Source organism: Equus asinus, chromosome 15 (assembly GCF_041296235.1).
Source record: "Equus asinus isolate D_3611 breed Donkey chromosome 15, EquAss-T2T_v2, whole genome shotgun sequence".
Classification (NCBI taxonomy): Eukaryota; Metazoa; Chordata; class Mammalia; order Perissodactyla; family Equidae; genus Equus; species Equus asinus.
Window position 1 is genome coordinate 14,985,508 of NC_091804.1, and position 23,858 is coordinate 15,009,365.

The window sequence follows — 23,858 nt, forward strand, 5'->3', positions numbered from 1 at the left end:
TGCCTTCACCTCTCCAACAAAGCTTGGTTTGGTAAACCCAGCCTTGGTCTGGTAAAAAGTGAAAATCTCCAGAAGGTTTTTAAAAGGTATTTGCCACTCAATCAAAGAGTGGATTCTTCCTGGTTATCAATCTTGATATGAAACCTGTTGGTCTGCCATGTTTATAAATTCAAGCTGAGAAAATAAAAAGTAACATGTAACAGAACGTTTCAAAAGAGCCTGGTTCCGGCAGAGTTACTTTCAGGATCAGTATTAATACCCAAATGATCTGTGCTTTTACATTTCCTCCCTTCTCTCCGATAGCTGCACAAGAAACTTCTACGTGTTACTCATGACAGATGGGAGAGGAGCTTTAACCAGTTACTTTGAAATTCTTTCAAAGAGAATGAAAAATGGACAGAATGAGGCCAGACTTTAGATTCTCAGAGGGCCTCACAGGTCCAAAAAGGCTCTAACTAAAAGGAAACCTTCTCCATCTGTATTTCTAACCTGCTATGGTGAAATACTTTCTCAGAAGCTGCAATAACTAAACTATAATCCTTCTTCATGTTGTCTCCATTCAAATTTGAATAAGGATATATCTAATAATTAACATACTTAGCCAACATGTTTTCAACACAAAGCTAAAAGAAAGGTGCTAAATCAAAAAGATGCCAGTTAGGAAGAAGAAACCTCTTAAACATTGCTGACGCTCCAAGCTCAGGGAGAAGGGCACGGTTAAGACCGTCAAAGCCAATATTTTCGTAAGACTCAACCAACAACATGAATAAAATGCTCCCTCCTGATTTTGGAATTGCAAAAGATACTCTCTTAAAAACAATATTCAGCAGACTATTTTCCTTCAATTAATTAAGAGCTCTCTTGTTTTCTCTTTGGCACTGATATATTCAGAGGTCATTTGGAAAATACAATGCTAAAATAAATACAAAGCATTTTAGATTACCAAGAGTTCCACTTAATAAAAATAATCTGATTAAATAAATGCTCTCTCCCTCTAAATTTCCAGCAAGTTTGAAATCAAAAAATTTCTCTGATTTGGGATTCTATCATAGTGTAAGAAAAATAAGCATCACTTGATTAAAATCAAACTCATAAAATAGAAAAACACTAAGAGAGTGTGCCCACCAGGACTAGATGATAAACTATATTCAGAGAAATGTCTCCTCTGGTCTAAGTATACTAATAAATTATAATATCAGAATTTCTGTTACCAGAAATAACGAATATAGAGTTTTCAAATTATTGATCATCTTTCCAAATTGATCATCGTGCTACTTCTCAGTGACCAGTGTAAATAATCATGGAACACTTTTTCCCTCTGTAATAAGTCTGCAGATGGCTTCAATTTATTAAACATGGCACTTCTTCTGCTTATTCATCAGATTGCTTTCCTAATTTGCCCAGTCTGCAGACTTTGCAATAATGGCATTTGGTTATTCATCCATTTAAGAGATGTTGATTTAGTTTCTAATATGCACCAGATTCTTCCCTTCCCCAGGAAAGTCATGCTGTGGCTAAAATTTGCAAACAATTTCAACAGGAGGACTGAGGATTTGCACCCAACCTGGAGGTGAAATCAAGGAAGGCTTTCTGGAAAAGACGGCAACTATGTGAAGTCTGTAAAGGTCTATAGGATTCAGCCAGTCAAAGAAGGGGATTGAGTGCCAAGTCGGCAAAGGCACTGTGGCCACAGACCTCGCATCCTTGGAATTTTAATATAGCTTAGTAAAGGCGACGTAAATAAAGGCATTCAAACTTCACTGTAGAGCTCCGGCCCATGGATAGCTTGTATTTAGCAAATTAGGGAAACAGAATTAAATTCTGAAAGCAATAGGAAGCTGCTGAAGCATTTTAGAGGTAATGCTATAATAAGATTTGTCTTGTGCAAAATTCCTTCAGCTGAGCATGGAGAATAAATGAGCAAAGATGTAAACTTATAAAGTAGCCGTTTATTTGCCTAGAGAAACAGGGAAACTGAAGGGTTATTGGAGCAAGCAAGACATGAGTCACTGAGGACATAAACTTAAGCAGCGGCAATGGGAGAGGAGAGGACAGATAGATGCTGTTGGCGCAACAGATCGGTGACTTGTTTCACAAAAATGTAGAAGCCAGGATGAGACAGGGTTGGAATGAAGTTGAGGACTTCTGTTTTGGACACACAGATCTGAGAGTACTCACAGGACTTCAACGTTAAGATTTCCAGAAGAAAACTGGATAGAATTGGAGCTCAGAGAAGAGGTCAGGGATATGGGACTCATCTGCGAACAAGTGGTTGTAAAAATGGTAGAAGTGAATGAGTTATCTCGTAGTGAAAGAGTCTGTGGAGTAAGAAGAGTCTACAGTGATGTAGAGACCTGCAGAGAATACCATTTGAGGGCTGGGTGATGGATAAGATACTTCCAAAGCTCTGCGTCTAACATAGGACAACAGTATAGACTGGACAAGCAAGCCCATGCAATCAGGGCCTTCAGAAGTCCACAAGGGTAACAGCAGAAATGAATTAATCTAGTACAATTCCTTCAGGATGGAGAAGTGAAGTGGCTTCCCTAGAGTCACCAACTTGGGGAATGGGCACACAGCAGTTGTAATGGCTAGTGTCTTGGTTTCTTACACCATAAAATTTGGAGGTAAGAAAAAATGAACTCTTGATATTCCTTACTGCAGTGTGATTTTATGATTCTAATCAAGTTTCATTGCTCGTTCATTCAAGACAAGCACACAAACTAAACAGAGCAGTCTTCACCTTTTCAAACAACAGAGCCAAGAAAACAAGAGAATAAATGAGGCTGAAATCTGAGTCTTACTGCCAATACCAAACAATGGGAAAATACAGCTCGTCTCTTCTTGGTGATGCTAATGATTCAGTTAAATTGACTTCTTTGAAGGAAAATTACTGTTAATAACCTTAATTTCCTCCTAGTCTTTTCCCCCCAGGTACCTGACATTTTAGATAAAATATTTTCATAAAATATTAAAAGCAAAGGAATTATATCTTAGGTATCCAACTCCACATTGACAGACTTTACGAATCCCTTTCGTCTCTCTTGTCTATAGCCTACACTTTTGGTTCACCAGTTAAATACATAAAGTTTCCCATTCTATGCATTTCCCAAGAAAACCATTCCAATTGACTGAAAGAATTTTTTTTAAATGTTACTCTAAAGCCCCCCACAAATCTTACTGATACCAGCCACGTGCCACCATAGAATACTCCCAACTTCAATTTAAATTGAATCATGGTATCTGCAGTTTTCTTTTCTTTGTCCACAAAACCAGGCCATAGACTTTCCATCTTGGCCTGACCTCTCACCCCTGCACAACTTCGCTCTAGAATGGCAGGTGGGTAGAGTCTGCCATTTGCCTCCCCAGGCCTATTCTCCATCCTTCTCCACCCCTGCCTCCTCTCCCTTGCCCTCTGGCTTCTGTCTGGGTTTAGCTAGTGGAAGGCACAAACCAGAGTTTGGGGGCAGGAGGAAAGTGAGGTGGGCGTGTTTATTCCCCTGCTATCTCCCTGCAGAGATATTACAGCTTGGTTGTGTCCCTCTAATTTACAAAAGGGCACAGCTCTTGTCAGAGAGCCCTTCTGGCCCCTTCACTTGGAGTAGGAACGGCTCCCTATTGTTGCTCAGTCTCTATTCAGCACTCACCCTGACTGTGGTCCCTCCAAGCACACCTTCTCACCTTCTCAACCACACCTGCCCACACCTTCTCAAGGGTCCCTTTATTAAAGCCCTCCTCAAAAGACTCAGTTTATACTTGCCATCTGTTCCCCAACAGGACCCTGAATGACAGAGGGTTGAAGAACGACCAGGTGGGGCCCTCCATTGTGGCTTTCACAGACATTACCAAAGGAAACTGTAAACTGTAAAACGCTGTAACATTTCCATGAGCAAAACCTAGTACAGACTTTCTGGAATATGCAAGGTTTCAATGCCAAGGAAAGATGACTGAATCTTACCATATTTCTACAATTCACAATGTGCTGTAAAAATAAACATGCAGAAGGCAGAGAATCAGAATCTGAATGTCATTGCCAACCTAACCAGAATTTTTCGTAAAAATGGATATCTGGAGAAACAGATGAAAGAACAGAATCCATCTTTGAAAACAGAAACAATATTTCATTTTCCTGCTGTTTACCCACATTAAGATTTACTAGCATTGATATTGTGACGCTTTAGAGTGATTCCAAGTCTTTCAAGGGATGTCACAAAATCCTAAAAATTTACTAATAATTTACTCCATATTATTGATAAAATCTATAGTTATTAAAGGTATCACTTCTGAAAAAAGACGGGAATCAGTGACCTAGATTTTCCGTATTTTTCCCAATATCTCTCTAAATAAAAATACAGTGTAGTTTCTAATTTATATAGCCCTTTGTCCACATACCATGTCTAAGTATAATGGAAATTAACTTCAAGTATCTATTAACTAGTAAAACAATAAAATAGCATTATATCTGAACCTTCTACTTCAAGTAGAAGGTAAAAAGAGATTCTTAAATAATTAAGTATTTGAAAGTCTAAAGCTATAAATACACCTAGACAGAATTTTTAGCAATGAAATTAACTTGATTTTCCTTTAACTTGAGGTCAATTTCAACCTCTGTTGGCTGTGCAGGACCTCACTTCTTTGACCATATATTCAAGGATGCTCATGACATGTCCCTGGTCTGAGGAGTCTAGAGTTTCACAACTAACCATATAGATTAGAATATAGATTTTCAACTCTGATTCTACAAGATATCTCTTTACTAAAGAGTTTTTAAATTAGCCTCTTAAGTGGTAAATTCTTTTTGATTAAGTATTGTATTTTCAAGGAATTTTAAGGACAAAGACTATTTCTTAAGTTATTTCCTGGTGTACTGTATATAACCAAAATCTGACTGAATTAGTAAAGCCATGTGACAATGTGGGACATGCTTCAATTAGAGGAAATGCTCATAATTTGAGGCTCCACTAGATAGAAATTCCATAGAGAGCTTTTTTAAAGGCAATTTGGCAGTGCTCTCCCAAAATGTAAAATGTATATACCCTTTTGACCAAATAGTTCTGTTTCTAGGAATTTAGCTACAAGAAATTCTCACACATGTACGTGAAGACCTACGTACAAAGACCTTCAATCTTCCAGTTTGCCACAGAGAAAACAGGAGAATAGCTAAATAAAATACAGTACGCCCACACTACCCAAGTTTATGTACTGTTACAAAGAAAAAGATAATGTAATGTTAGGAAGAAAAAGATAACTAGTATACTCACACGGAAAGATCTCAAAGATACACATTAAGTGGATCAAAGCAAGTCACAGAAAACTGTATACAGTATGAGCCAGTTTATGTAATAAGAAAAAGACACATACATATACTTACATATGTAAATGCATAGAAAAAGGAGAGAAAAGAGGTGCTCTAAGCTGTTGCCAATAGTTATATCTGGGAATGGGTGTAGGTGGGAAAGAGTTATTTTACATTTTGCTTCTGTATTTCTGCATTATTTCAACTGGAACATATGAATGTATTGTGTACCTCATTTTAAAAACCAATGAAAACAAAACATTAACAGAAATTCTAGAGACGGCTTTGGTGATTTGTCCAACGACAGAGTATCAGCAGATGTGAAAGAAACTCACCTCAAAGGGACTTCGCTTTCACTTGATCCAATGGGATCTCTCATTGAAGGGCCAAAGGGAAAATCAGGGCTGTTAAGTAGAGCGCAGACTGCAACACCAACCCTGTACGTCCAGGACAAATACAGCAACTATCAAACAGCCGTGGGGATACTGCACAACTGGTTAGACTTCAAACCAGCGATGCAGGCAAGGGAACCTCCACGTCCTCATAAACGAAGTCACCCACTTCTCCATACTTAGGTGTTCTTATTTTAAAGGAGCACCAAGAAAGAGGAGATAAAAACATGTTCTGCCTTGCTAAATTGGTTTATTTGCTAACATCCTAAGAAAAAAAGGAGAGAGAGAAAAAACAGGCAGAAATTCAGAAGCTGAAATTTATGTCCACTGGAAAGAAACGGCCATAACAACCTTCGTAAGAAATTTAACGGGGCGGGGGGGGGGGGGGGGAGAGCATGAATAAAGAAGACGGTGTACTTAAAGACGAAACTACTGACATTTTCTGGTACACAGTGTTGCCAGGCACTTACAGCTGACAAAAGGCTCAAAATGGGAGCTCACTGGCCGAATTTGTTCAATGAATATGTTTTGTTTGGCCACCCCATGGGCTGACACGTTTTTTATTCCAATTATTTCTAAACATTTTTAAATGAGATCTCACACTTAGAATAAATTTGGATTTCATGCTTCTCTTGAAAATGGAGAGGCGCTGGCAACCCTGAGCCCCACGCTCAGCTGGCAGAAATCTGTCAGACCTGCGGCTCCCCAGGAAGGGGCATGGTAGAGCTCCCCATGGACACAGCCCCCACTCCCTAGGGTCTCAGCCCATGTACCTGTGAATTAGATGAGGACACATGGCTTTATCCTCAACTTCCTATTTCAGTTCCGTGTTCACAGCAGAGTTGCCAGAAGCTTCTCTCAGAGTTGCCAGAAGCTTCTCTGTCACACCTCAGCCGTGTCACTTAAAATAACGGTCATAAAACTTTTTATTGTAACAAACCTTTCAGCAGCATGGACTTAGTGGCAGGTAACAGAGCACAGTGGTTAGAAGCTGGAGTTCAGTTCAAATCTCATCTCCAACTTTAACTCCCTGAAGTCAGTAACTTCACCTTTCCAAGCCTCAGTTTCCCCAGATGTAAAATGGAAATACTAGTAGTAACCACCAAAATAGCTGTTGGGAAGATTAAAGGATGAGGCGTATTTTAAGGGCTCAAAATATCTGTTGTTTTGTCACTGTTGTTGCTATTCCTACATAAAGCAGAGACAGGGAGCGCTCCCACTGAAGTCCTGTGGGAAAACAGGAGCGCAAAACCTCCCCCTAGACATCAAAGATACCCACATTATTCTAGTGGATGCCTCTCTCCTTCCAGGCCTAAATGGCTTAATATGGTCTTTTTCAAAAGCTTGGCTGGAAGACACAGACGCCCTGGGGATAGCATCTGGCTTCACTGAGTTATCTTTTGAAACCCCACAGTCACAGAATTTTGAGACAGTTAGGGCTGAATTAATGTTAGGTCCCTCTGCCTAACAGCAGTCACAAAGTCAGAAAAGTCCAGAAGAAGATACAGAACTTCACAGAGGTCCTAAAAGGTGACTGGAGCTTTCCGTATTTGCAAGGGGGCAGAACAAATGTCCCTTACTAAAAGTTTTCTAGGGTGTGCCAGCCCAGTGGCATGGTGGTTGAGGTCGCCCACTCCACTTTGGTGGCCTGGGGTTTGCGGGTTCAAATCCCAAAAAAAGTTTTATAGGAATTCAGCATGCTTTGGATGGATAGGTCAATGGCATTTGCCCCTCTGGCAGAGGAGAACTGGCGGGTGAGCAGGAATACTGGTAGTATTAGTACGAGAAGGACTAATAGCAGTTGGAGCAACAGTAGTAGTAACACCATACCCAGCATCATTCACAGTATAGTACCAGGCATTTTGCCCTAGAGGGTTATTCTCCTCAGATTACAGATCATGCAACTGAGGCTAAGTGTGGATGCCCAGGGTCAGAGCTAACACACAGCACAGTCAGGATTTGAGCTCAGGTCTGCCTGACTGCAGCACCTGAACATCTCAGCGCCTTTACACTCCTGGGAGCAGAGCTACAGTAGAATCCCCCACTTAGACACCCAGCTGCCTCCAAGACGGAGTGTAGCCAGAACAGCTGTCCTTTACCTTGAGTGGGTCACACTCCCCCTTCAGTCTGGAGAATCCTACAGACCCTTCTCAGCACAATATTTTTAAATGGATAAAATTAAGCACAAAGGAAGCCAATGATATTGCAATATACTCATCAAAATAATTTTAAAAACTGGATACCCATAGCAATGTATGTCCATCTTTTTCAACCCTTTAAATGCCAAGATCAGCAGTGGCTCTAATACCTGTCTAAATCTTATTTGGAAGTAAGTGAAAATAAAGACTAATTCATTTGCCAGCTCTATTCCTGGAGCTACCAAATTCCATCATCAGACCATTCCAGGGTGGACCTGAGCTGGGGTCCTGTTCTGAGGGAGAGAGCGAGACGTCAAATGTAAATCTAACGGTCTGTGATCTTGTCTCTCTGGATGAGCTACTTACAATTAATTACTTCGAGTTACTTTCTTTCTCCTGTTCTAAGGAAATGGCGACTTCATTCATGTTAGGGGGCCAAAATCATCCTTTAATCGTGCAGGAGGAAAAGAAGGCTTTAAGAAGGGCATTGCCTATTAAAGCAATGATTTGCCTGGCCCGAGGGTGGCTCCTTTGCTGGTGGTGAAATTTCCCAGTCCTCAGCACACCAAAGGATCATGGGAGGAGAGCGGTGAAGGAGACTCCTAGTCAAAGGGATAAGATAACATTATCTTGTGGTCAAGTGTGTGCAACCTTCTCATTGAAAGTTTTATACAGGTGGTAGGCAAGAGAGGTGTTCAGAGAAAAAGCTTCCTCTGATTTATGTCCTTTTCAACTATTTTGATTCCACAAAGGAAAGGAAAGAAAAAGTAGATGGAGTTCATGCAGAGAAAATATTCATCATCTTGAACATCAGGGTCTCCTAGCTGAGATCTGGAAGGTAGGGCCTGGCTGCTTTCATCTCCTCTATAAACTTGGGTTACACCTTCGGCATATGAAAAGCACGCGAAGGCATGTGTTTCCAGCCAGACTAGAAAGCAGGATTTGGGGGCAGTTGTTGCAATCAAGGGAAATGAGCTTTCAATTCTGGGGTGATTTTTTTTTTTGAAAACAGGCTTACTTCCAGTAAGGAGAACGCAAACTTCTCGCTCATCTACTCAGTAATTCATTATCACTCAGCTCTACTTCCATTGAGGGGGAAGCAAACCCGTTTTTATATTTGGCTAGCTAAAGAGTCACAGCCTCTGAATGGACAAAACCTTTACACCATTCGAAGGCCTAACGAGATAAATAATATTACAACTTGAGGAAGTATGTCTACTTTAAAGGGGAGGCTTTATCAAAAGAAAAACCATTAAACAGAAAAACAAACACTAAGGAATGGAAGAAAGACCTACACAAGGTTATTAGATTTCCTGAATATTACAGCGAAATAGAAAAAATGTGGGACGGCCAGCACTGAGGATTAAGCAGTGGCCTCGCAAACACAGTTAACATTTGAACACCAACAGCAAAACCAGACAAAGTCGCTGCTGCCGACCACCAGCAATGAAAAGCTATCTTAATTTCTCAATAGGTGGATAAGTCTCTTTGACAGACATTACTATGGTCTACAAGTTCACGTTAAGACATGAAAAGCAACTATTTTAGAAATTTCAGTCTGGACATGAAATACCAGCTGTGATCATTAAAGCGTCTCCATTAGTCCTTGACCTCATTCTGCATATCAAACGCAGAAGTTCTTGGTTTTATAGGACTCACTGTGATAGACAGTTGACTAAAAACCTGGGTCATCAGTCCTAATAAACAGGCTGTTTCAGCCTTTACAAGTGGTCACAAACGACGATAACTTAATCATAATCTGCTAAATACTTTTAAGTTTCAAACAATATTTTTGCTTCCCCAAAAATATTTGAGTTCACTATTAAGGGCATTTGTGAAGACCATGAGAAATACGTAATCTTTCTTTCCCATGACTATATTACCTAAGGGCTGTGATCCACAAAGATAACATTTATTCTCAATATAAGATTTTAAAATTAAAAAATCAAATAAACTCGGCAGCTAATTACTAGCACATCATTGAAAAATAATCCACAAAAATTATTTATGAATTCTGCTGAGTTTGCCAGCTACATCTGAAAGTTTGGGGATGAAAAGGCAGACACAAAATCCAGAAGCTGCCTTCACTTTTACCACATCCTTTCGCAAATCAGCATACCAAGGTGATCAATTCAAGGAAAACAAGAGAGCAGCTCTGAAGCTCATTTTCACCTCAATTTTAACTTGGAGGATAGGTTAGGGCTGAATACTAAGCAAGTGCTTAGTCATCATTTCAGTAGTTAATGAATCAAACCCCAAAACGGATTTAGTAGTACCCTAGGAAAATACCACGACGATTTGGATTGCCAAATATAACTGCCCCACGATGCCAAAATCAGCAGTGTACATTAATCTAAAGACGTTGGATATGTTCTTGGGAAAGACGAAACAGTGGGGCTATGAGCACTGGCTTGGTCTCTGCTGGGGATGAAATATTCCCAAGAGGTGACGTAGATTTAAAAAATCCATTTCTGTAAAAGCTTTCTGGTAACTGAAGACTTTTTAAACTTCCGTATTTCACCGTCTCACAAGGCAAAAACACACCACCTCAAGATTCTAGGGCATGTAAGTAGTATAACAACACTCAGATTTTCAGGCACCCAAACATACAACTTAGAAAAGAGTATTTGAGAACAAAGCTCTTCTGTGTGGGTGTGCATTTGTCAAATAAAAGGTAGCATTATCCTGACAGACAAAAACGTGTACCCAGTGATCAAACAGAGGCTTAGAAATTGTGTTTTGACAGTTACTTGTAGAATAGCATTTTCACCAGCGATTAATTCAGAGCTGGGGAGTGATATCATCAAAGCTAAATCAAAACTAAGTTCGGATGGTTGGGTAATAACACAGTGGAGGAAAGCGTAATCAGTAATCTAATACAAGGTACCTTTAGTTATATTCTAATCTGCTACATGCAAAGGGTTACTAGTTAAGGCAGCAAAAGTCTCTTTACACTAAAATGCCAATAAAAAAAATGCTATTCCATTTAAAAAGTGAATTTTTATGAAAACAGGTGTTCTCCCAAGATGGCAATCATTCATTAAACTTCTAAAGTTCAAAAGGGAGATGACATAAGAGATTAAAACACCAGCAGAAAAATATACAAGGCTGTCCTTTGAAAGACACAGCATTCTAGATTATATAACATAGATAATGGGAGATTAAACCACATGCCCCTGGCCAGCTAGATTTCTGTTCTTCCGCATGATTCTGTAACTCAGGCCACTGAAGTTTGAAAAGTACATACAATTAGCTTCTCAGTCCACACACATATTTTTCAAACCAAGAGTCTTCAAAAAAAGAAAAGGATAAAGTTAAAATTTTACACACTCACACAGACACGCAATTTTTCTTTTCGGAAGAACAGAGTTCCTCAGACGCTTTCTTAATCTCCTTGTAGACTTCTAGGTAAAGTCACCAGTTGCTTTTCCTGGTGATGTTTACTCTACGAATCTGATTTCTCTTTAAAGGGGAAACAATTCTATTTTAGATGTTACACAGCTGCTTATGTTTGCACGACATTATTGCCAACCAAATAGAATTATTAAACAGCCATCTTCACACATTCATAACTTAAAGAGTCCGCCATGTATCACATTTATGGTAAAAAAAATGACCTTTCATGAATGTTTTGGCCAAAATTAAATGTCAAACACGTGCTTTAGAACAATAGCTGGAATCACTATCGAGTAAAAAAAAAAAGTTGGGGAATAGAGGGTCATCTCTCCAATACATGCATATTTATGAAAACATAACAGGTATTTGCATCTTTCTCTATAAAAATGCTAGTTTTATGATTCTAGATAAAGTTGCACTTAGACACACTTGGAAATTGGAGAATTCCGTATTTCCATACTTCTATATAGTACTGCCTACAAAGTCTACAGTCAGAAGTACCGTACGACATAGACAAGGTCTAATTAGTTAAGGAAAAGGCAACTTTAAAATTCTGAAAATAAGACATCATCGTTTACATGCTTTTAGGAGGCCCGAAGACTGCTCCCAACGAGTGCCGGCCTGTCAGTGTTGTTTTAAGTGGAAATGGTCAATCATGTCTATTATTTCCCCAGAAGAGGTAAGATCCACACGCACACACATTTACAGGCATTGCACGGTGCCAACTATTTCCAACCAAAATAATCATATACACGTCGGGCCGAGCTATTTCTAGCCAGAAGTGGTGAACGTCTGCAGTCTAAGGAAACACAGAAAGCGATGATTATAAGGAAGGAGGTGGCGGCGGGGACCCCTGCCTCCCGCACGCGCAGGGCGCCTAGCACCCCGCACCTGCACCGGCTACTCGGCCGGGCATCAGGGTGCGCGCGCGCGCGTCCGGGACGCACCCGCCGGGAGCAAACAAGCCCCGCGGGCCCGGGCGGGCGGGAGCATCCTCGGGCGGGACCTGAAATGCCTTCTCCTACCTGTCACTTTGCCCGGAGCTGCTGCCGGGGATGTGGCAACGGCCGCCGCCTGGAGACCCAGTGTGTGCGCGCGCGTGAGTGCGCGCGTGTGTCTGTGAGATCTTGTTTGCGGTGCAGCTCACTTACTGCTCCCGGCGCCACCAACCCCCTCCCCCATAAAGAGCCGGCCGCCGAGCCCCCTCCCGGCGCGCCCAGTCCCGCCCCTCGCCTGCCCCCGCGCCCCCACCCCGCCTCCCTGTCGCCCCGGCGCGCGGTCCTTACCTCGGCCGAGGCGGGGGTCTCCGGGGCGCTCCTCCGCGAAGCCGCGGGGCAGCGCCGGCCCACTCCGCCCGCCTGCCCGCTCGCCCGCCGGGCTCGGCGTGTCCCCGGCTCCGGGCCCCGCCGCCCCTCCGTGGCCCGCTGCTCCCGCCTCGCCAGCCCCAGAGTCTCCCTCCTCGTTCTCGCCTCCCGGCTCCAGAGCCCGAGCTGTCGCCTCGCAGCCCCAACCTGCCCAGGCTACGGAGCATGCCCAGTGCGGCGCGCCCGGGCTGGGCTGGGGGTGGGCAGGGGCCGGGCCGGCCGCCCGGCGGCCGCGAGCCGGCGGGGCGGGGAGGGGGCGCCGGCAGGGCTAGGGGCGCCGCCTCGCCGCCAGGGGCCGGCGGCCCAGGGGGGTGGAGGGCAGCGCTACGAGAAGGTGGGTGGGGCGTCCGGGGAAGCCTCCCCGCGGCGCGCTCCTCCGGGGTCTCTCCAGCCGCCCCCCGGCGTCCCAGCGCGGCGGCACGTGCCCAGTGCCTGGGGTCCGGATGCGCCCTACGTGGCGCCGGGCGCAGAACCTTAAGGGGAAGGGCAGAGTGGCACCCTTCTCCGAAGGGAGACCCGCAGCCTGCCGTGGGCCATGGGGCGGGGGTGGGGGTAAGGAGTGAAGGGAGATCAGGACTGGCAAAAACAGGTACCTCAAAGCTGCTGGCGGGGGTGGAGGGAGTGTTTATTTGTTGATATCTTGTTTAATAAACACATAAAGCGCTTACAGTGCACTGTTCTAAACGCTTTTTATTCGTATAATCGTTAAAACAATCTTCCAAAGCAAGTACTACTATAATCTTTTTTTTTCTCAAGGTTTAAACTGAGCCATAGAGAAATTAAGTGGTTCCAAAAAGTCTTCCCCAAAGCGCAACCTCAGAGACGCAAACCCCCCAGACTTTGGTCCCTGGAATGCTGGGACGCTGCTCCAGCCAGTCCCCGGCTCGCCCCTGCCCTACAACGGCCCCCGGGTGGCTCCGAGTCACCCTCGCACTCAGATCCTAACGGTGTTCAGTCTAGCATCACTCTTTGTGTGGACCCTCACAACGTGCTGCTCCAGGACTCCCGGGAGGGCTCCCTCCTCCCGGAGGCCACTCCGCCTCCTCCTCCCTGCCGGCGGCCACCAAAACCCGGAGACGTGGCACCTGCGCACTGGGGACTGGGGCCACGCTCGCAGCTGAACTGGGCATGCTCAGCCGCCAGAGTAGGTCCGGCTGACCAGGAGGAAAGAGCGAGCCTGGCCGCCCGAGCAGTGTTGGGAATAGACGGAGAATGTGTGCGCAAGCAGTGGTCCAGACTCCCAGGGCTAGATGCAGTTGCAGACGCAGAAGCCTAGTTCCCCGGGCACATCCTGGCCTTTTCCAGGCAAGGCTAAGAGGGAAATAATCAAAACTTTACCAACTGGGCATCCTTAAGGGGGAGGGAGCTGAGAACTCCCCAGCTAAACTGCCAGGCTGCAATTTTAGCGGAGCCCTGAAAAAGAGTTCCTGAGCCGCTGAGCCTGTCTGCCTGTGAGGAAGCCAGGAAAAATAGGCTAAACCAAGTTTCCCGGGAAAAGCTGGGTGGCTCTTTATTGTTCAGGGGTCTTCAAGATGTGGTGACCTTGAGTGATGCCAGGGTGTCACGCAGCTCTTCTCAAACTGGAATGTGCACACAAACCACCTGGAGATCTTCGTCAAGTGCAGATTCTGATTCAGCAGGTCTGGGGTTGGACCTGAGATTCTGCCATTTCTAACAAACTCCCATGTTATGCTGATGTTGCTGGTCTTAAGATCAGACTTTGAGTAGCAAGAGGTTAGAGCAGTATTTTAGGCCTGTTCTCCACTTTATATTTAAGTAAACTAACGTTTGGAAAGGTTAAGCAATTTTCCCCCAGTCATACAGCCAATAAGTAGTGTAGCTAGTTTCAAACCCAGTTCTCCGGAATGCCTGTGTATCTTCCAGTATTTCCTGGGTATTACCCGTAGACAGATGAACTAGAAGCTGTCATCTATGTGTCTTGATCGTTTTAACAGTGGAATTTAATTTAGTATGTATTATGCCCAAACATAGTGTATTGGTTAGCCTTCGCTGTGTACAAACCACACCAAAAGTTAGTGACCTAAAACAACCACTTCGTTAGCTCACAATTCCATGAATCAGCAATTTGTAGTGGAATCAGCAGAGCCATTCTTCTGCTGTTTCCACTGGGTCCACTCATGCAGTTGCAGACGTGTGGAGCTCGGAGCTATGTCCACGTGGCTAGGATGACAGGGTATGGCTCCTTCATAGGGTGAGCTCCTGCTTCCCAACAGCAAGGGAGGGCAAGCCCCCAATTTAAAATAGCATTTCATACCTCCTTTTGCTAATGTCCCATTGACCAAAGAAAGCCACATGGCTGTGTCCAGATTGAAAGTATGGAAAAATAGTAAACTTCACTTTTTTTTTTTTTTTTTTTTGGTGAGGAAGATTGTCACTGCACTAACATCTGTGGCAATCTTCCTCTATTTTGTATGTGGGATGCTGCCACAGCATGGCTTGATAAGTCATGTGTAGATCCATGCCCAGGGTCCAAACGCACAAACCTGGGATGCTGAAGCAGAGTGTGTGAACTGTGGGGGATTGGAATTGGCCACCCTAAGATCTCCCTCTTTGGCATAAGGATTATTTGGGGCTGGTTACTTTTAAAAACTACAGACATGACAGAAACTCTGAAAAGTAGGAGTTACCCTTTGTTAAAAGATATTTACACTTGTAAAGGAAATCTCCATCTGTAAAGGTGTCTCCCTCTCTGTACCAGGAAGAAAGGGAATGACCTTATCTCTAGAAACTCTTATCAATGCAGAAGGCAAGGACTTAAATCTGCATAATAACCTGACACTTGTTTGCTGTGCTTTTCTGGTAATCTCCCATAACTGGGTCCTCCCGCCCCCCCACACCCTCCTGTGTCTTTAGCTGAGGGTGGTATTTGAGGTGAGAGCTTCCACCATTTTGGTGAGTTGCTCAGGTTGCCTGAGTCTCTCTCATGTATACGTGTTATAAAGCTTTGTTTAATTTTCTCCTCTTATTCTGTCTCATGTGAATTTAATTTGTAGCCTGGCCAGAAGGACCTATAGTGGGTAGAGGAAAGTCTTCCTCTCCTACAGTTTGGTGATGTGGACCGGATAAAATTTCACTGGCGTGACACTGCTCACTCCTGGGCTGCTGCAGCCGAGAGATCCTGAACCCCTAACAAGAGCCAGCAAAAAGTGAGAGTTCTTACCACGTCAGTCTCCTGTATCTCTGCCTGCAGGGTCCAGTGGAAGCAAGACTGGTGAGATTTGTTGCTTTTCTAAATTTAGATTAGCAGGAGAAAATTTTGGTGAGGCTAGCTTCTTGGACTCGGTGACTCTAAGATTTGGTTGAGTACTCATTGATTGTAGATCCTCTTCCTCCCAGAGATAGTGTTTTTCCTTGTCTCTGTCTTTTTTTGTCATTTGTCGTAAGACATAGGCATCTCTAAAAGCCTGTTGTCTGGGCCTTTTGTCTCATTCTGTGTCTTGAGAGCTTGGTTTTGTGACCTTTCTGGTCTCTGCCATCAGAGGATGCATGTACCGGCATGCATCTTGGCAGCCAGTTGAGTAGACTGGGGTTCCAGGACATGCTCTTTTTCATCGGCTGTGTCAGTTCTCAAGGGAGCTTGTCATAAGGGATCCCAATTGCTTTCATAAGGGGCCTTTGTCATCTCAACCTTCGCTGCTTGCTGTACGATGAAGGCTTTTACTTTTTAGACTATTTTTGGGAGTGAACTTTCTGGATCTCTTTTGGGGACACCTCTTGCATCCACGGTTAAACTTATTGGTATGAGTCGCTGTTAAGATCCTACTCATCCATGTGGCCAGACAATGGATGATTTAAAGTGGGAAAACTTCTAAATTGGGGAAAAAAGTTTGTGAGAGTTCTCATCATAATTTTTATTGGTACCTATGAAAAGGCCAAATTAAAAAGGAAATACAAAAAAAAAAAAACCAAAATAGTGACTAGCTTTAAGACCCTGACTCAGGTTACAATTGAACTGATGAAATGTAAGTCTTAGTGTTGATAAGATTATAAAGGCTGGAATGTTTGAGCTGATTTTATATAAAGAAGTTATATCAACTTTGAGTTGTTTGAGTATGTTTTAAAATGTCTGGCTGGGAATACTTGCCCTATCCAATATTATAAGACCAAGACCTATTGATAAAGTCCTAATGAAAGCTGTGATTAGAGATATAAGAGTTGATGGAATTCGGATGAAATTTGTAGAAAATTGACATATTTATGGGATTTATGTACAGTGGTTGTTATCTCTGGAGGGGCGAGTCAGCCTCTTTTTTTGTCATTCAGGCTGTAATCCAGTTCTTTGGGGAGTTGGAAGCAGCCATCTTTGTCTTGCAAATCTCTGCAAGGCCAGAGGCTTGGTTCTAGAGGGAAGTTTAGAGTTCACTGTCCTTTTGCCAACCCCAGGGCTTGCCCTGTTCCTCCTAAAACGCTCCTAGATATTGAGACAAAAGATTGAGACATTAGAAGCTGATAAGGCAAATGTGCCCCAGAAACTCCATCTGGAAGAAAACTTGACTGGTTTCTCTGTGCCTTTATGATGTAAATTTTCTGCTCCCATCTTCTCTAGGACCTAGGCACCATTCTTGGAAATGCAAATGTTTCTCAGAAACTAGTGAGTTTTGTATTGCACCTAATTCATAACAAAAATTTAATGTCTCTGTCTGTGTCTATCTCTGTGTTTATGTGTGTCTATATGTGTGTTATATATGTGTGATATTTTACCCCTGGATGATATCAAGAGCTCCATTTAATTGACTTAAAGTAAGCACCTACATGTCTTTCAAGTTAACATGATATGAAATAATTGGTGAATGAAAGCTTGTTTGTTTGTTGGTTTGTTTAAAATAGGCACCTCCTCAAAGTTATCAGCACTGGATATGATGCAGACATGCAGCCTGGGTTTACCAGTTTTTGTTTTGTTTTCTTTTTTTTTAAAAAAAGCTCATGTTATCCCTGTTACAAATTTGTCAGCATAATAACTTAGAAGGATAGCTAATTTTGTCTAATGTCTCATGAAGTTTTTGTGGGTAATCTAAACGTAATTGTTGGGAACAAATGATTGAAATATAAATGAAATAAGAGTGTATAGATAAGATTTTAGCAATAATTATAGTTTATAGCATGTGTATCTAAAATCACTTCCAAAACTCTTTGGTAACTTGAAACTGTAAAGTTTTGCTAGGTTAATTTAAATGATGAAAATTCATTGATTATCTAGATCATTTCCAAATAAGATAAGATATTAGACATTACTTATTAAATGTAAGTTTATCTACTTTTGGCTTCTTCTTGCAGAGAGGCTGAAAGTGTTTGAGTCCATTAGTAAACATGCCTTGTGTTTTATTACTAGAAGTGGCATGTTTCCTAGAAATTATGAAAAGTGTTGAGAACACTGGTATAAAAGACAGTTCATAATTGCTTACCTTTTTAGTTTTTACTATAGTCTGTTAAGGGTTAAAATTCTAATTAATATATGTAATTAAAGCTACTAAAAGTTAATAAGGAAAACAGCTCTGTATTCAAGGGAAGTAAAATGTAGTTTTCAGTAAAGAAGGTATAAAGAATGGAAATATTTTTGTTTGTTGGGTTTAGAAAGATAAATTTGTCCTAAAGTACTAGAAAGAAGCAAGCAAGCATGGGACAAATTCTGAATGTAAAAATAAAGTTATAGAAGGTTTGTGAAAGAGAAGATCTGAGAGAGTTTTATGCTGGTCAAGTTGACTAAGATTAAAGTAAATCCAATTAAGTAAATGAGTTTTAACGTTAAAAACAAGCTGGTGCAGAAATTAAAATTTGCTTTTCTCTCAAAGGATAATTTTCTTGATCTTTTGGCCTGCTCTAAGTCTACCTAAAAGACAGAAAATCTATATTTTGCTAAGATAATTTTCTATATTCAGAAAGAAAGAGGTCTCTCTTAAGATTTTTTGGCTGTTTTAACTGCTCTTGACTGTTTCTTTTGTCACTTTGAATGGATACCTGAGCATTGTTTCACAGTGAGCAGTGTTTCCTACCTGAACAAGTGTTTTAAAAACTTTTGAAATTTTTGACAAGCTCTCCCCCCTGCCCCCTGCCAAAAATATTCAAGTCCTGAATAAAAGCTTTCTTTTGACCTTGATGAAGGAAGAGGATTTCTCTGAGGATTTTCAGAGGGCACCTGAGACTTCTCAGAGAAATTTGATCTCTCTTCCTCTAAGGAGGAAAATACTAAACTAAGTAGGCTTATTTGGTATGTTAAATTACATGAAAAGCACTGTCAGATAAGCGATGATAAACTTCCTTAGGTGGTATTATGTGGATGAATGCTATTAATATAGGTGTTTTAAAAATTATGTAACATTCCTAAAATTCTGATCTGTCCTGGTTGTCAGTCATAATTCTGGTTATTATTTTAAGGTGTTGTATGTTAACCAAATTAACCAAATTTCTCTGTCAGTTTCCATTTTTGAGTCTTTTGTTATTTACAGACAGTTATTGTTTTACTCTAATGCTTTTTGCTTTTGCAAATATGTTTCATCTTCAGAGAAATTCATGAAAAGCACTCTGGTGCTTACTCTAGACTACAGGTTTCTGATAAACTTTCAGATTATAAAACTGAACTGGGTAAGAAATTACAGAAATCTAACAGAGAAACTGATGACCTCATATCTGCTAACAGAAGATTAAGATCAAGAATCAATTATACTAGGGCCAGCCTGGTGGCGCAGCAGTTAAGTTCGCACGTTCAACTTTGGTGGCCTGAGGTCCACCAGTTCAGCTCCTGGGTGCGGACATGGCACTGCTTGGTAAGCCATCCTGTGGTAGATATCCCACATATAAAGTAGAGGAAGATGGGCACAGGTGTTAGCTCAGGGCCAGTCTTCCTCAGCAAAAAAAGGGAGGATTGGAGGCAGATCTTAGCTCAGGGCTAATCTTCCTCAAAAAAAAAAAAGAATCAATTATACAAGTCTGTATGAACTGATGAGGATGATTATAATTTTTTATGACTTTTGTTTGAAATATTGTTGATTTTTTTATTTTTTCCCTCAGATTTAAGGAAATCTTCTTTTCTCTTATGCTAACTATGATTTAGAGCAATTTGCTGAAATTATACCTTTGTGAGCAGAACTGAAACATTTATCTTTTTCTCCCTACCTGATCCCTCCAGAATTTGGAAACTTAGTGAGTGAGTATTGTTATTTTCATGGCAATATAGTTATTTGTGTAAGTTCAATAAGAATCTGTTCTCCTTATAACAGGACACAATTGGAAACGTTGGTTATCTTACCAAAGCTTTGACTGGAATGTCATATTTGAGAGAGAACAGACATAAACTCAGATATGACCAGACAGCTTTTGAGAAACAAGGATTGGACTTTATGGAATAAAGCCACTTGGAAACATGGGCCTGGTACCTTGTTTACATAGATTCCAGAAATCTTACCTGGTAAGTAAGGAAGCTTACCTATTTGGCAGGTGCAAGGAACCTTGAAATATTTTGGGGGACCTCGAAAAGAGAAGAATCCACCCAAATCTGTAGGTATTGCAAGCAATATCTGATGGCAAGTCCTTGGCTTGGCTTTCCTGGCCTTGAGAGGCCTTTAAAGTTCAATCTGAGATTCCTTATAAAAAGTTCGAGCAAAGCAGATTTAAAAGAGCCTATATGATCGATGGCTACTCTTGCTGTACTTCTGTAAATAATTGGGCCAAGTTTATTGAAAGTAAACTTATTTTGCAAACCAATTAGTCTTAATCTGGCTCTCTTTGGTAAAAATGAAGGTGATTTTAGAAGGTGATTTTAGGTGATTTTGGTTAAAAGCTATAATACATTTGTAAATATTAGATCCTAGTTCTGTTAATTGTCTTTGAGGGTTTTTCTACCTGTGACCTGGACTGGATCCTGAATTCTAGTCTCTGAAATATCTGGCTACAAATCTCCAAACTAACATTTTCAATTTTTTCCCTCATTTTCATTTGGAATCATTGAGAATTGAACCTGCCCTTTTTCCTGAAGCCTTGCAAACTGAAGCTGAACAACTTGATATAAACTTGAGAAATTCCTGTCTGTTGCTGTGTAAGCTGTAAGCCACTCAGAAAGATACCTGAATGCCTGATGACATCATCAGAGACATTTCAAGATGCAAAAGATGCTTCAACTCTGACATCTAGAAATCTTCTTGACTGGCTGCCTCCTGGGCTCAGGAACTGGTTTATAATTTGCTCCAACCATTAACCTTGTTTTTTTAATTTCCATAGAAGCACTTATTAAATACCTGATTGCTTGCTTCCGCAGTATAGGCCTAACTTTGGGAGCGCACCTGCATCACCACCTTCTAAAGTGAATTTGACTGGACGGATCTACTTTCAGGACTAAGAAATGTGTTCAGTGAGATGAAACAATCTATCACTCAGCTTCTGGACTACGAAACGTCTTAAAATTTCAAAGGCGGGACTGTGGGGGGTTGGAATTGGCCACCCCAAGATCTCCCTCTTTGGCATAAGGATTATTTGGGGCTGGTTACTTTTAAAAACTACAGACATGAGAGAAATTCTGAAAAGTAGGAGTTACCCTTTGTTAAGAGAAATTTACATTTGTAAAGGAAATCTCCATCTGTAAAGGTGTCTTCCTCTCTGTACCAGGAAGAAGAAGGGATGACCTTATCTCTAGAAACTCTTATCAATGCAGAAGGCAAGTACTTAAATCTGCATAATAACCTGACTCTTGTTTGCTGTGCTTTTCTGGTAATCTGCCATAACTGGCTCCCCCTACCTCCAACATCCTCCTTTGTCTTTAGCTGAGGGTGGTATTTAAGGTGAGAGCTTCCGCCATTTTGGTGAGTTGCTCAGTTTGCCTGAGTTTCTCCCATGTATACAAAAAGTCTTGTTTAATTTTCTCCTCTTATTCTGTCTCATGTGAATTTAATTTGTAGCCTGGCCAGCAGAAGGACCTAGAGTGGGTAGAGGAAATTTCTTCCTCGCCTACATAACATAACCACTACACCAGTGGGCAGGCCCATTTCACTTTTTGATGAGAGGAGATGCAAAATAGAGTTTGAGTTTTTTTCCCAATCTACAATATACACCAACTTCCACCAAACTAACCCCCCTGCCCTAGGGTTCACTTAAAGTTTCATAACTTAAAAGTTGTAATTAAAGATTAAAATTTTAATTTTACATATTTGTGAGCCAAATCACAATAATCTTTTATGTGGTGACCCAACAGCAAAGCTTACCGCAGGGGCTCACATGCCAGGCAGGCCATCCTATTCGGTGGGGCACCCACAAGAAAGTTAAGGCCTACAGCCTTCCACAGTATCCACTAGAAGCACAGAAAAAAATAGAGAAAATTGCTCATCCATGCCAGGCAGAGGGTTGATAGAGAAGGAGGCAGGTAAGATGGAGTGGTTTCTGCCTTGAGGAGAATACCTAGACCCCGTTATGGAGGCTTTCTCTGGAATGTGGATCCCTGAACACCTCTTTGTGCTCAGCTGCAGGCTCTAGGTATCAGTTCCAGGACAACATCTTGTTACGTGATTAACATTTACCGCAAGAAAAGCCAAAGCACACTATCCATGCAACCAGGTCCTTACCTAGATTTTTATAGTCTTACTTGTTATTGTTGCTTTATATGAAAGAAGGATAGCACCAATAAGAACCTTTAGGTTAATAGTCACAGCTGTGTTTGCAAAAGATCACGTTGTATTCTTTTTAGAGAAAGGGCAGTACATCTCTTGTCCTGATTTAAAGTGACACATTAATCACAGCTTCCACCTAACTCTTCACAGGCTGTCCTTGGTAAATGGAAAGATCACAACTGGCCCATTTGTCCAGTTTGCCTTAATTAGGGACATACATCTTTGAAAAGTGGGCAGCACAAGGACGGCCTGACATGGGCTGTCTTGGCCCCAGGGTATCTCCTCCCTAAACTTGTGTCTGTTCCATTGTCTTCTAAGGAACTATGACTGCTTGTTAGAGGCACTGAGAACCAAAGAAAACGGTAGTGAAGAAGACCACTCAAGGATTGAGTTTATGTGGAATATAATGGCAATAAAAAAAAAAAGCAGTAAACCTCTGTTAAATCAATTGTTGATTGGAGTGTAGAAGGAGAAAAGAAAGAAAAGTAAAATAGAAGAGAGTTTAATTCCATTCCAAACAAATTGGCCTAAGAATAGAATTTTCTATGTACGAGCCAAGCTTAGATTATGACTAGAGTACAGAGGTTCTGACATGCTGTGTGATGATGATGATGATGGTGGTAATGATGATTGTCATAATGGAGGTATGACATAGATATAATAAAACACAAAAATCTGGGGCCAGCCCAGCAGCGTAGTGCTTAAGTTTGCATGCTCTGCTTCGGTGGCCCAGAGTTCGCAGGTTCAGATCCTGAGCGCAGACCTATGCACCACTCATCAGGCCTTGCTGTGGTGGCATCCCACATATAAAATAGAGGAAAATTGCCATAGATGTTAGCTCAGGGACAATCTTCCTCAAGCAAGAAAAAAAGAGATGAAGATTGGCAACAGATGTTAGCTCAGGGCCAATCATCCTCACTAGAAAAAAAATCTCATGAAAATCTTAAGTTAGATCTCAAGGTGTTTTCACTTATGTAAACACCTATGTGAACCGCCACCTGGATCAAGATAAAGAACATTTTTGGTACCCCAAAAGTTCCCTCATGCTTCTTTCCAGTCAATACCTCCACCCCTCCCAACATACATACACACACACACACACAAACACACCCCCCCCCCCACCACAGGTATTCACTATTCTGACACCGTAGAATTGCTTTCTCTGCTTTTGAACTTTGTATAAATGGAATCACGCAGAATGTATTCTCTTGTGTCTAGCTTCTTTTGCTCATTATGTCTCAGATTCTTCCATGTTGCATCTTGTATCTATAGTTTATTCCTTTTTATTGGTGTTTAGTGTGTCATTGTATGAATATGTCAAAATTTATTTATCTGATCTACTGTGATAGTAAAATTTGGGGTTTTTTAAAAAATGTGCACATGAAGTTTCTTGAAAGCCAGTCCTACCCCCACACTACTTTTTGGCGTATTCCCTATTACTCATACAGTGTCGTATCCTGAGTATTCACAACTTGTGTTAATGGGTTCTTCCATGAAAATAAAGGTTGTTCTGTGTCATAGTAAAGTGAATTCCTAAGTGTTTTATGCAAAAAGCACAAGTGAAATCATGACATATTTCTGGATAAAAAATAAAGAATTTTCCCCGAATAAGTCAAAGGGCAATTAAATTATTTTCTCTGATGCCAAAACATTTGTAATCA

At 41.6% G+C, this 23,858-nt stretch overlaps 1 protein-coding gene and 1 long non-coding RNA gene across 9 annotated transcripts in view; one reads left to right on the top strand and one right to left on the bottom strand.

The window, feature by feature from the left end:
* Positions 1-13,556, bottom strand: part of PLCB4 (phospholipase C beta 4) — a 381,489-nt gene extending 367,933 nt beyond the window's left edge. For 2 of the 8 annotated variants that reach the window (XM_070485569.1, XM_070485568.1), the window contains exon 1: positions 12,509-13,556. In XM_070485569.1, coding sequence (XP_070341670.1) covers positions 12,509-12,753 — 245 coding nt within the window. In that variant the 5' untranslated portion in view covers positions 12,754-13,556. Of the gene's footprint in view, positions 1-11,160; positions 11,238-12,247; positions 12,405-12,508 lie in introns of those variants that run through there. The other 6 variants (XM_044747972.2, XM_070485577.1, XM_070485570.1 and 3 more) reach the window with 5 other exon arrangements.
* LOC139040305 (uncharacterized) lies at positions 11,350-23,342 on the top strand. Its single transcript, XR_011494563.1, has 4 exons — positions 11,350-12,321; positions 15,601-15,818; positions 19,822-20,009; positions 20,551-23,342. It is a non-coding gene; the product is annotated as an uncharacterized lncRNA (long non-coding RNA).
* Positions 23,343-23,858: the final 516 nt, after the last annotated feature.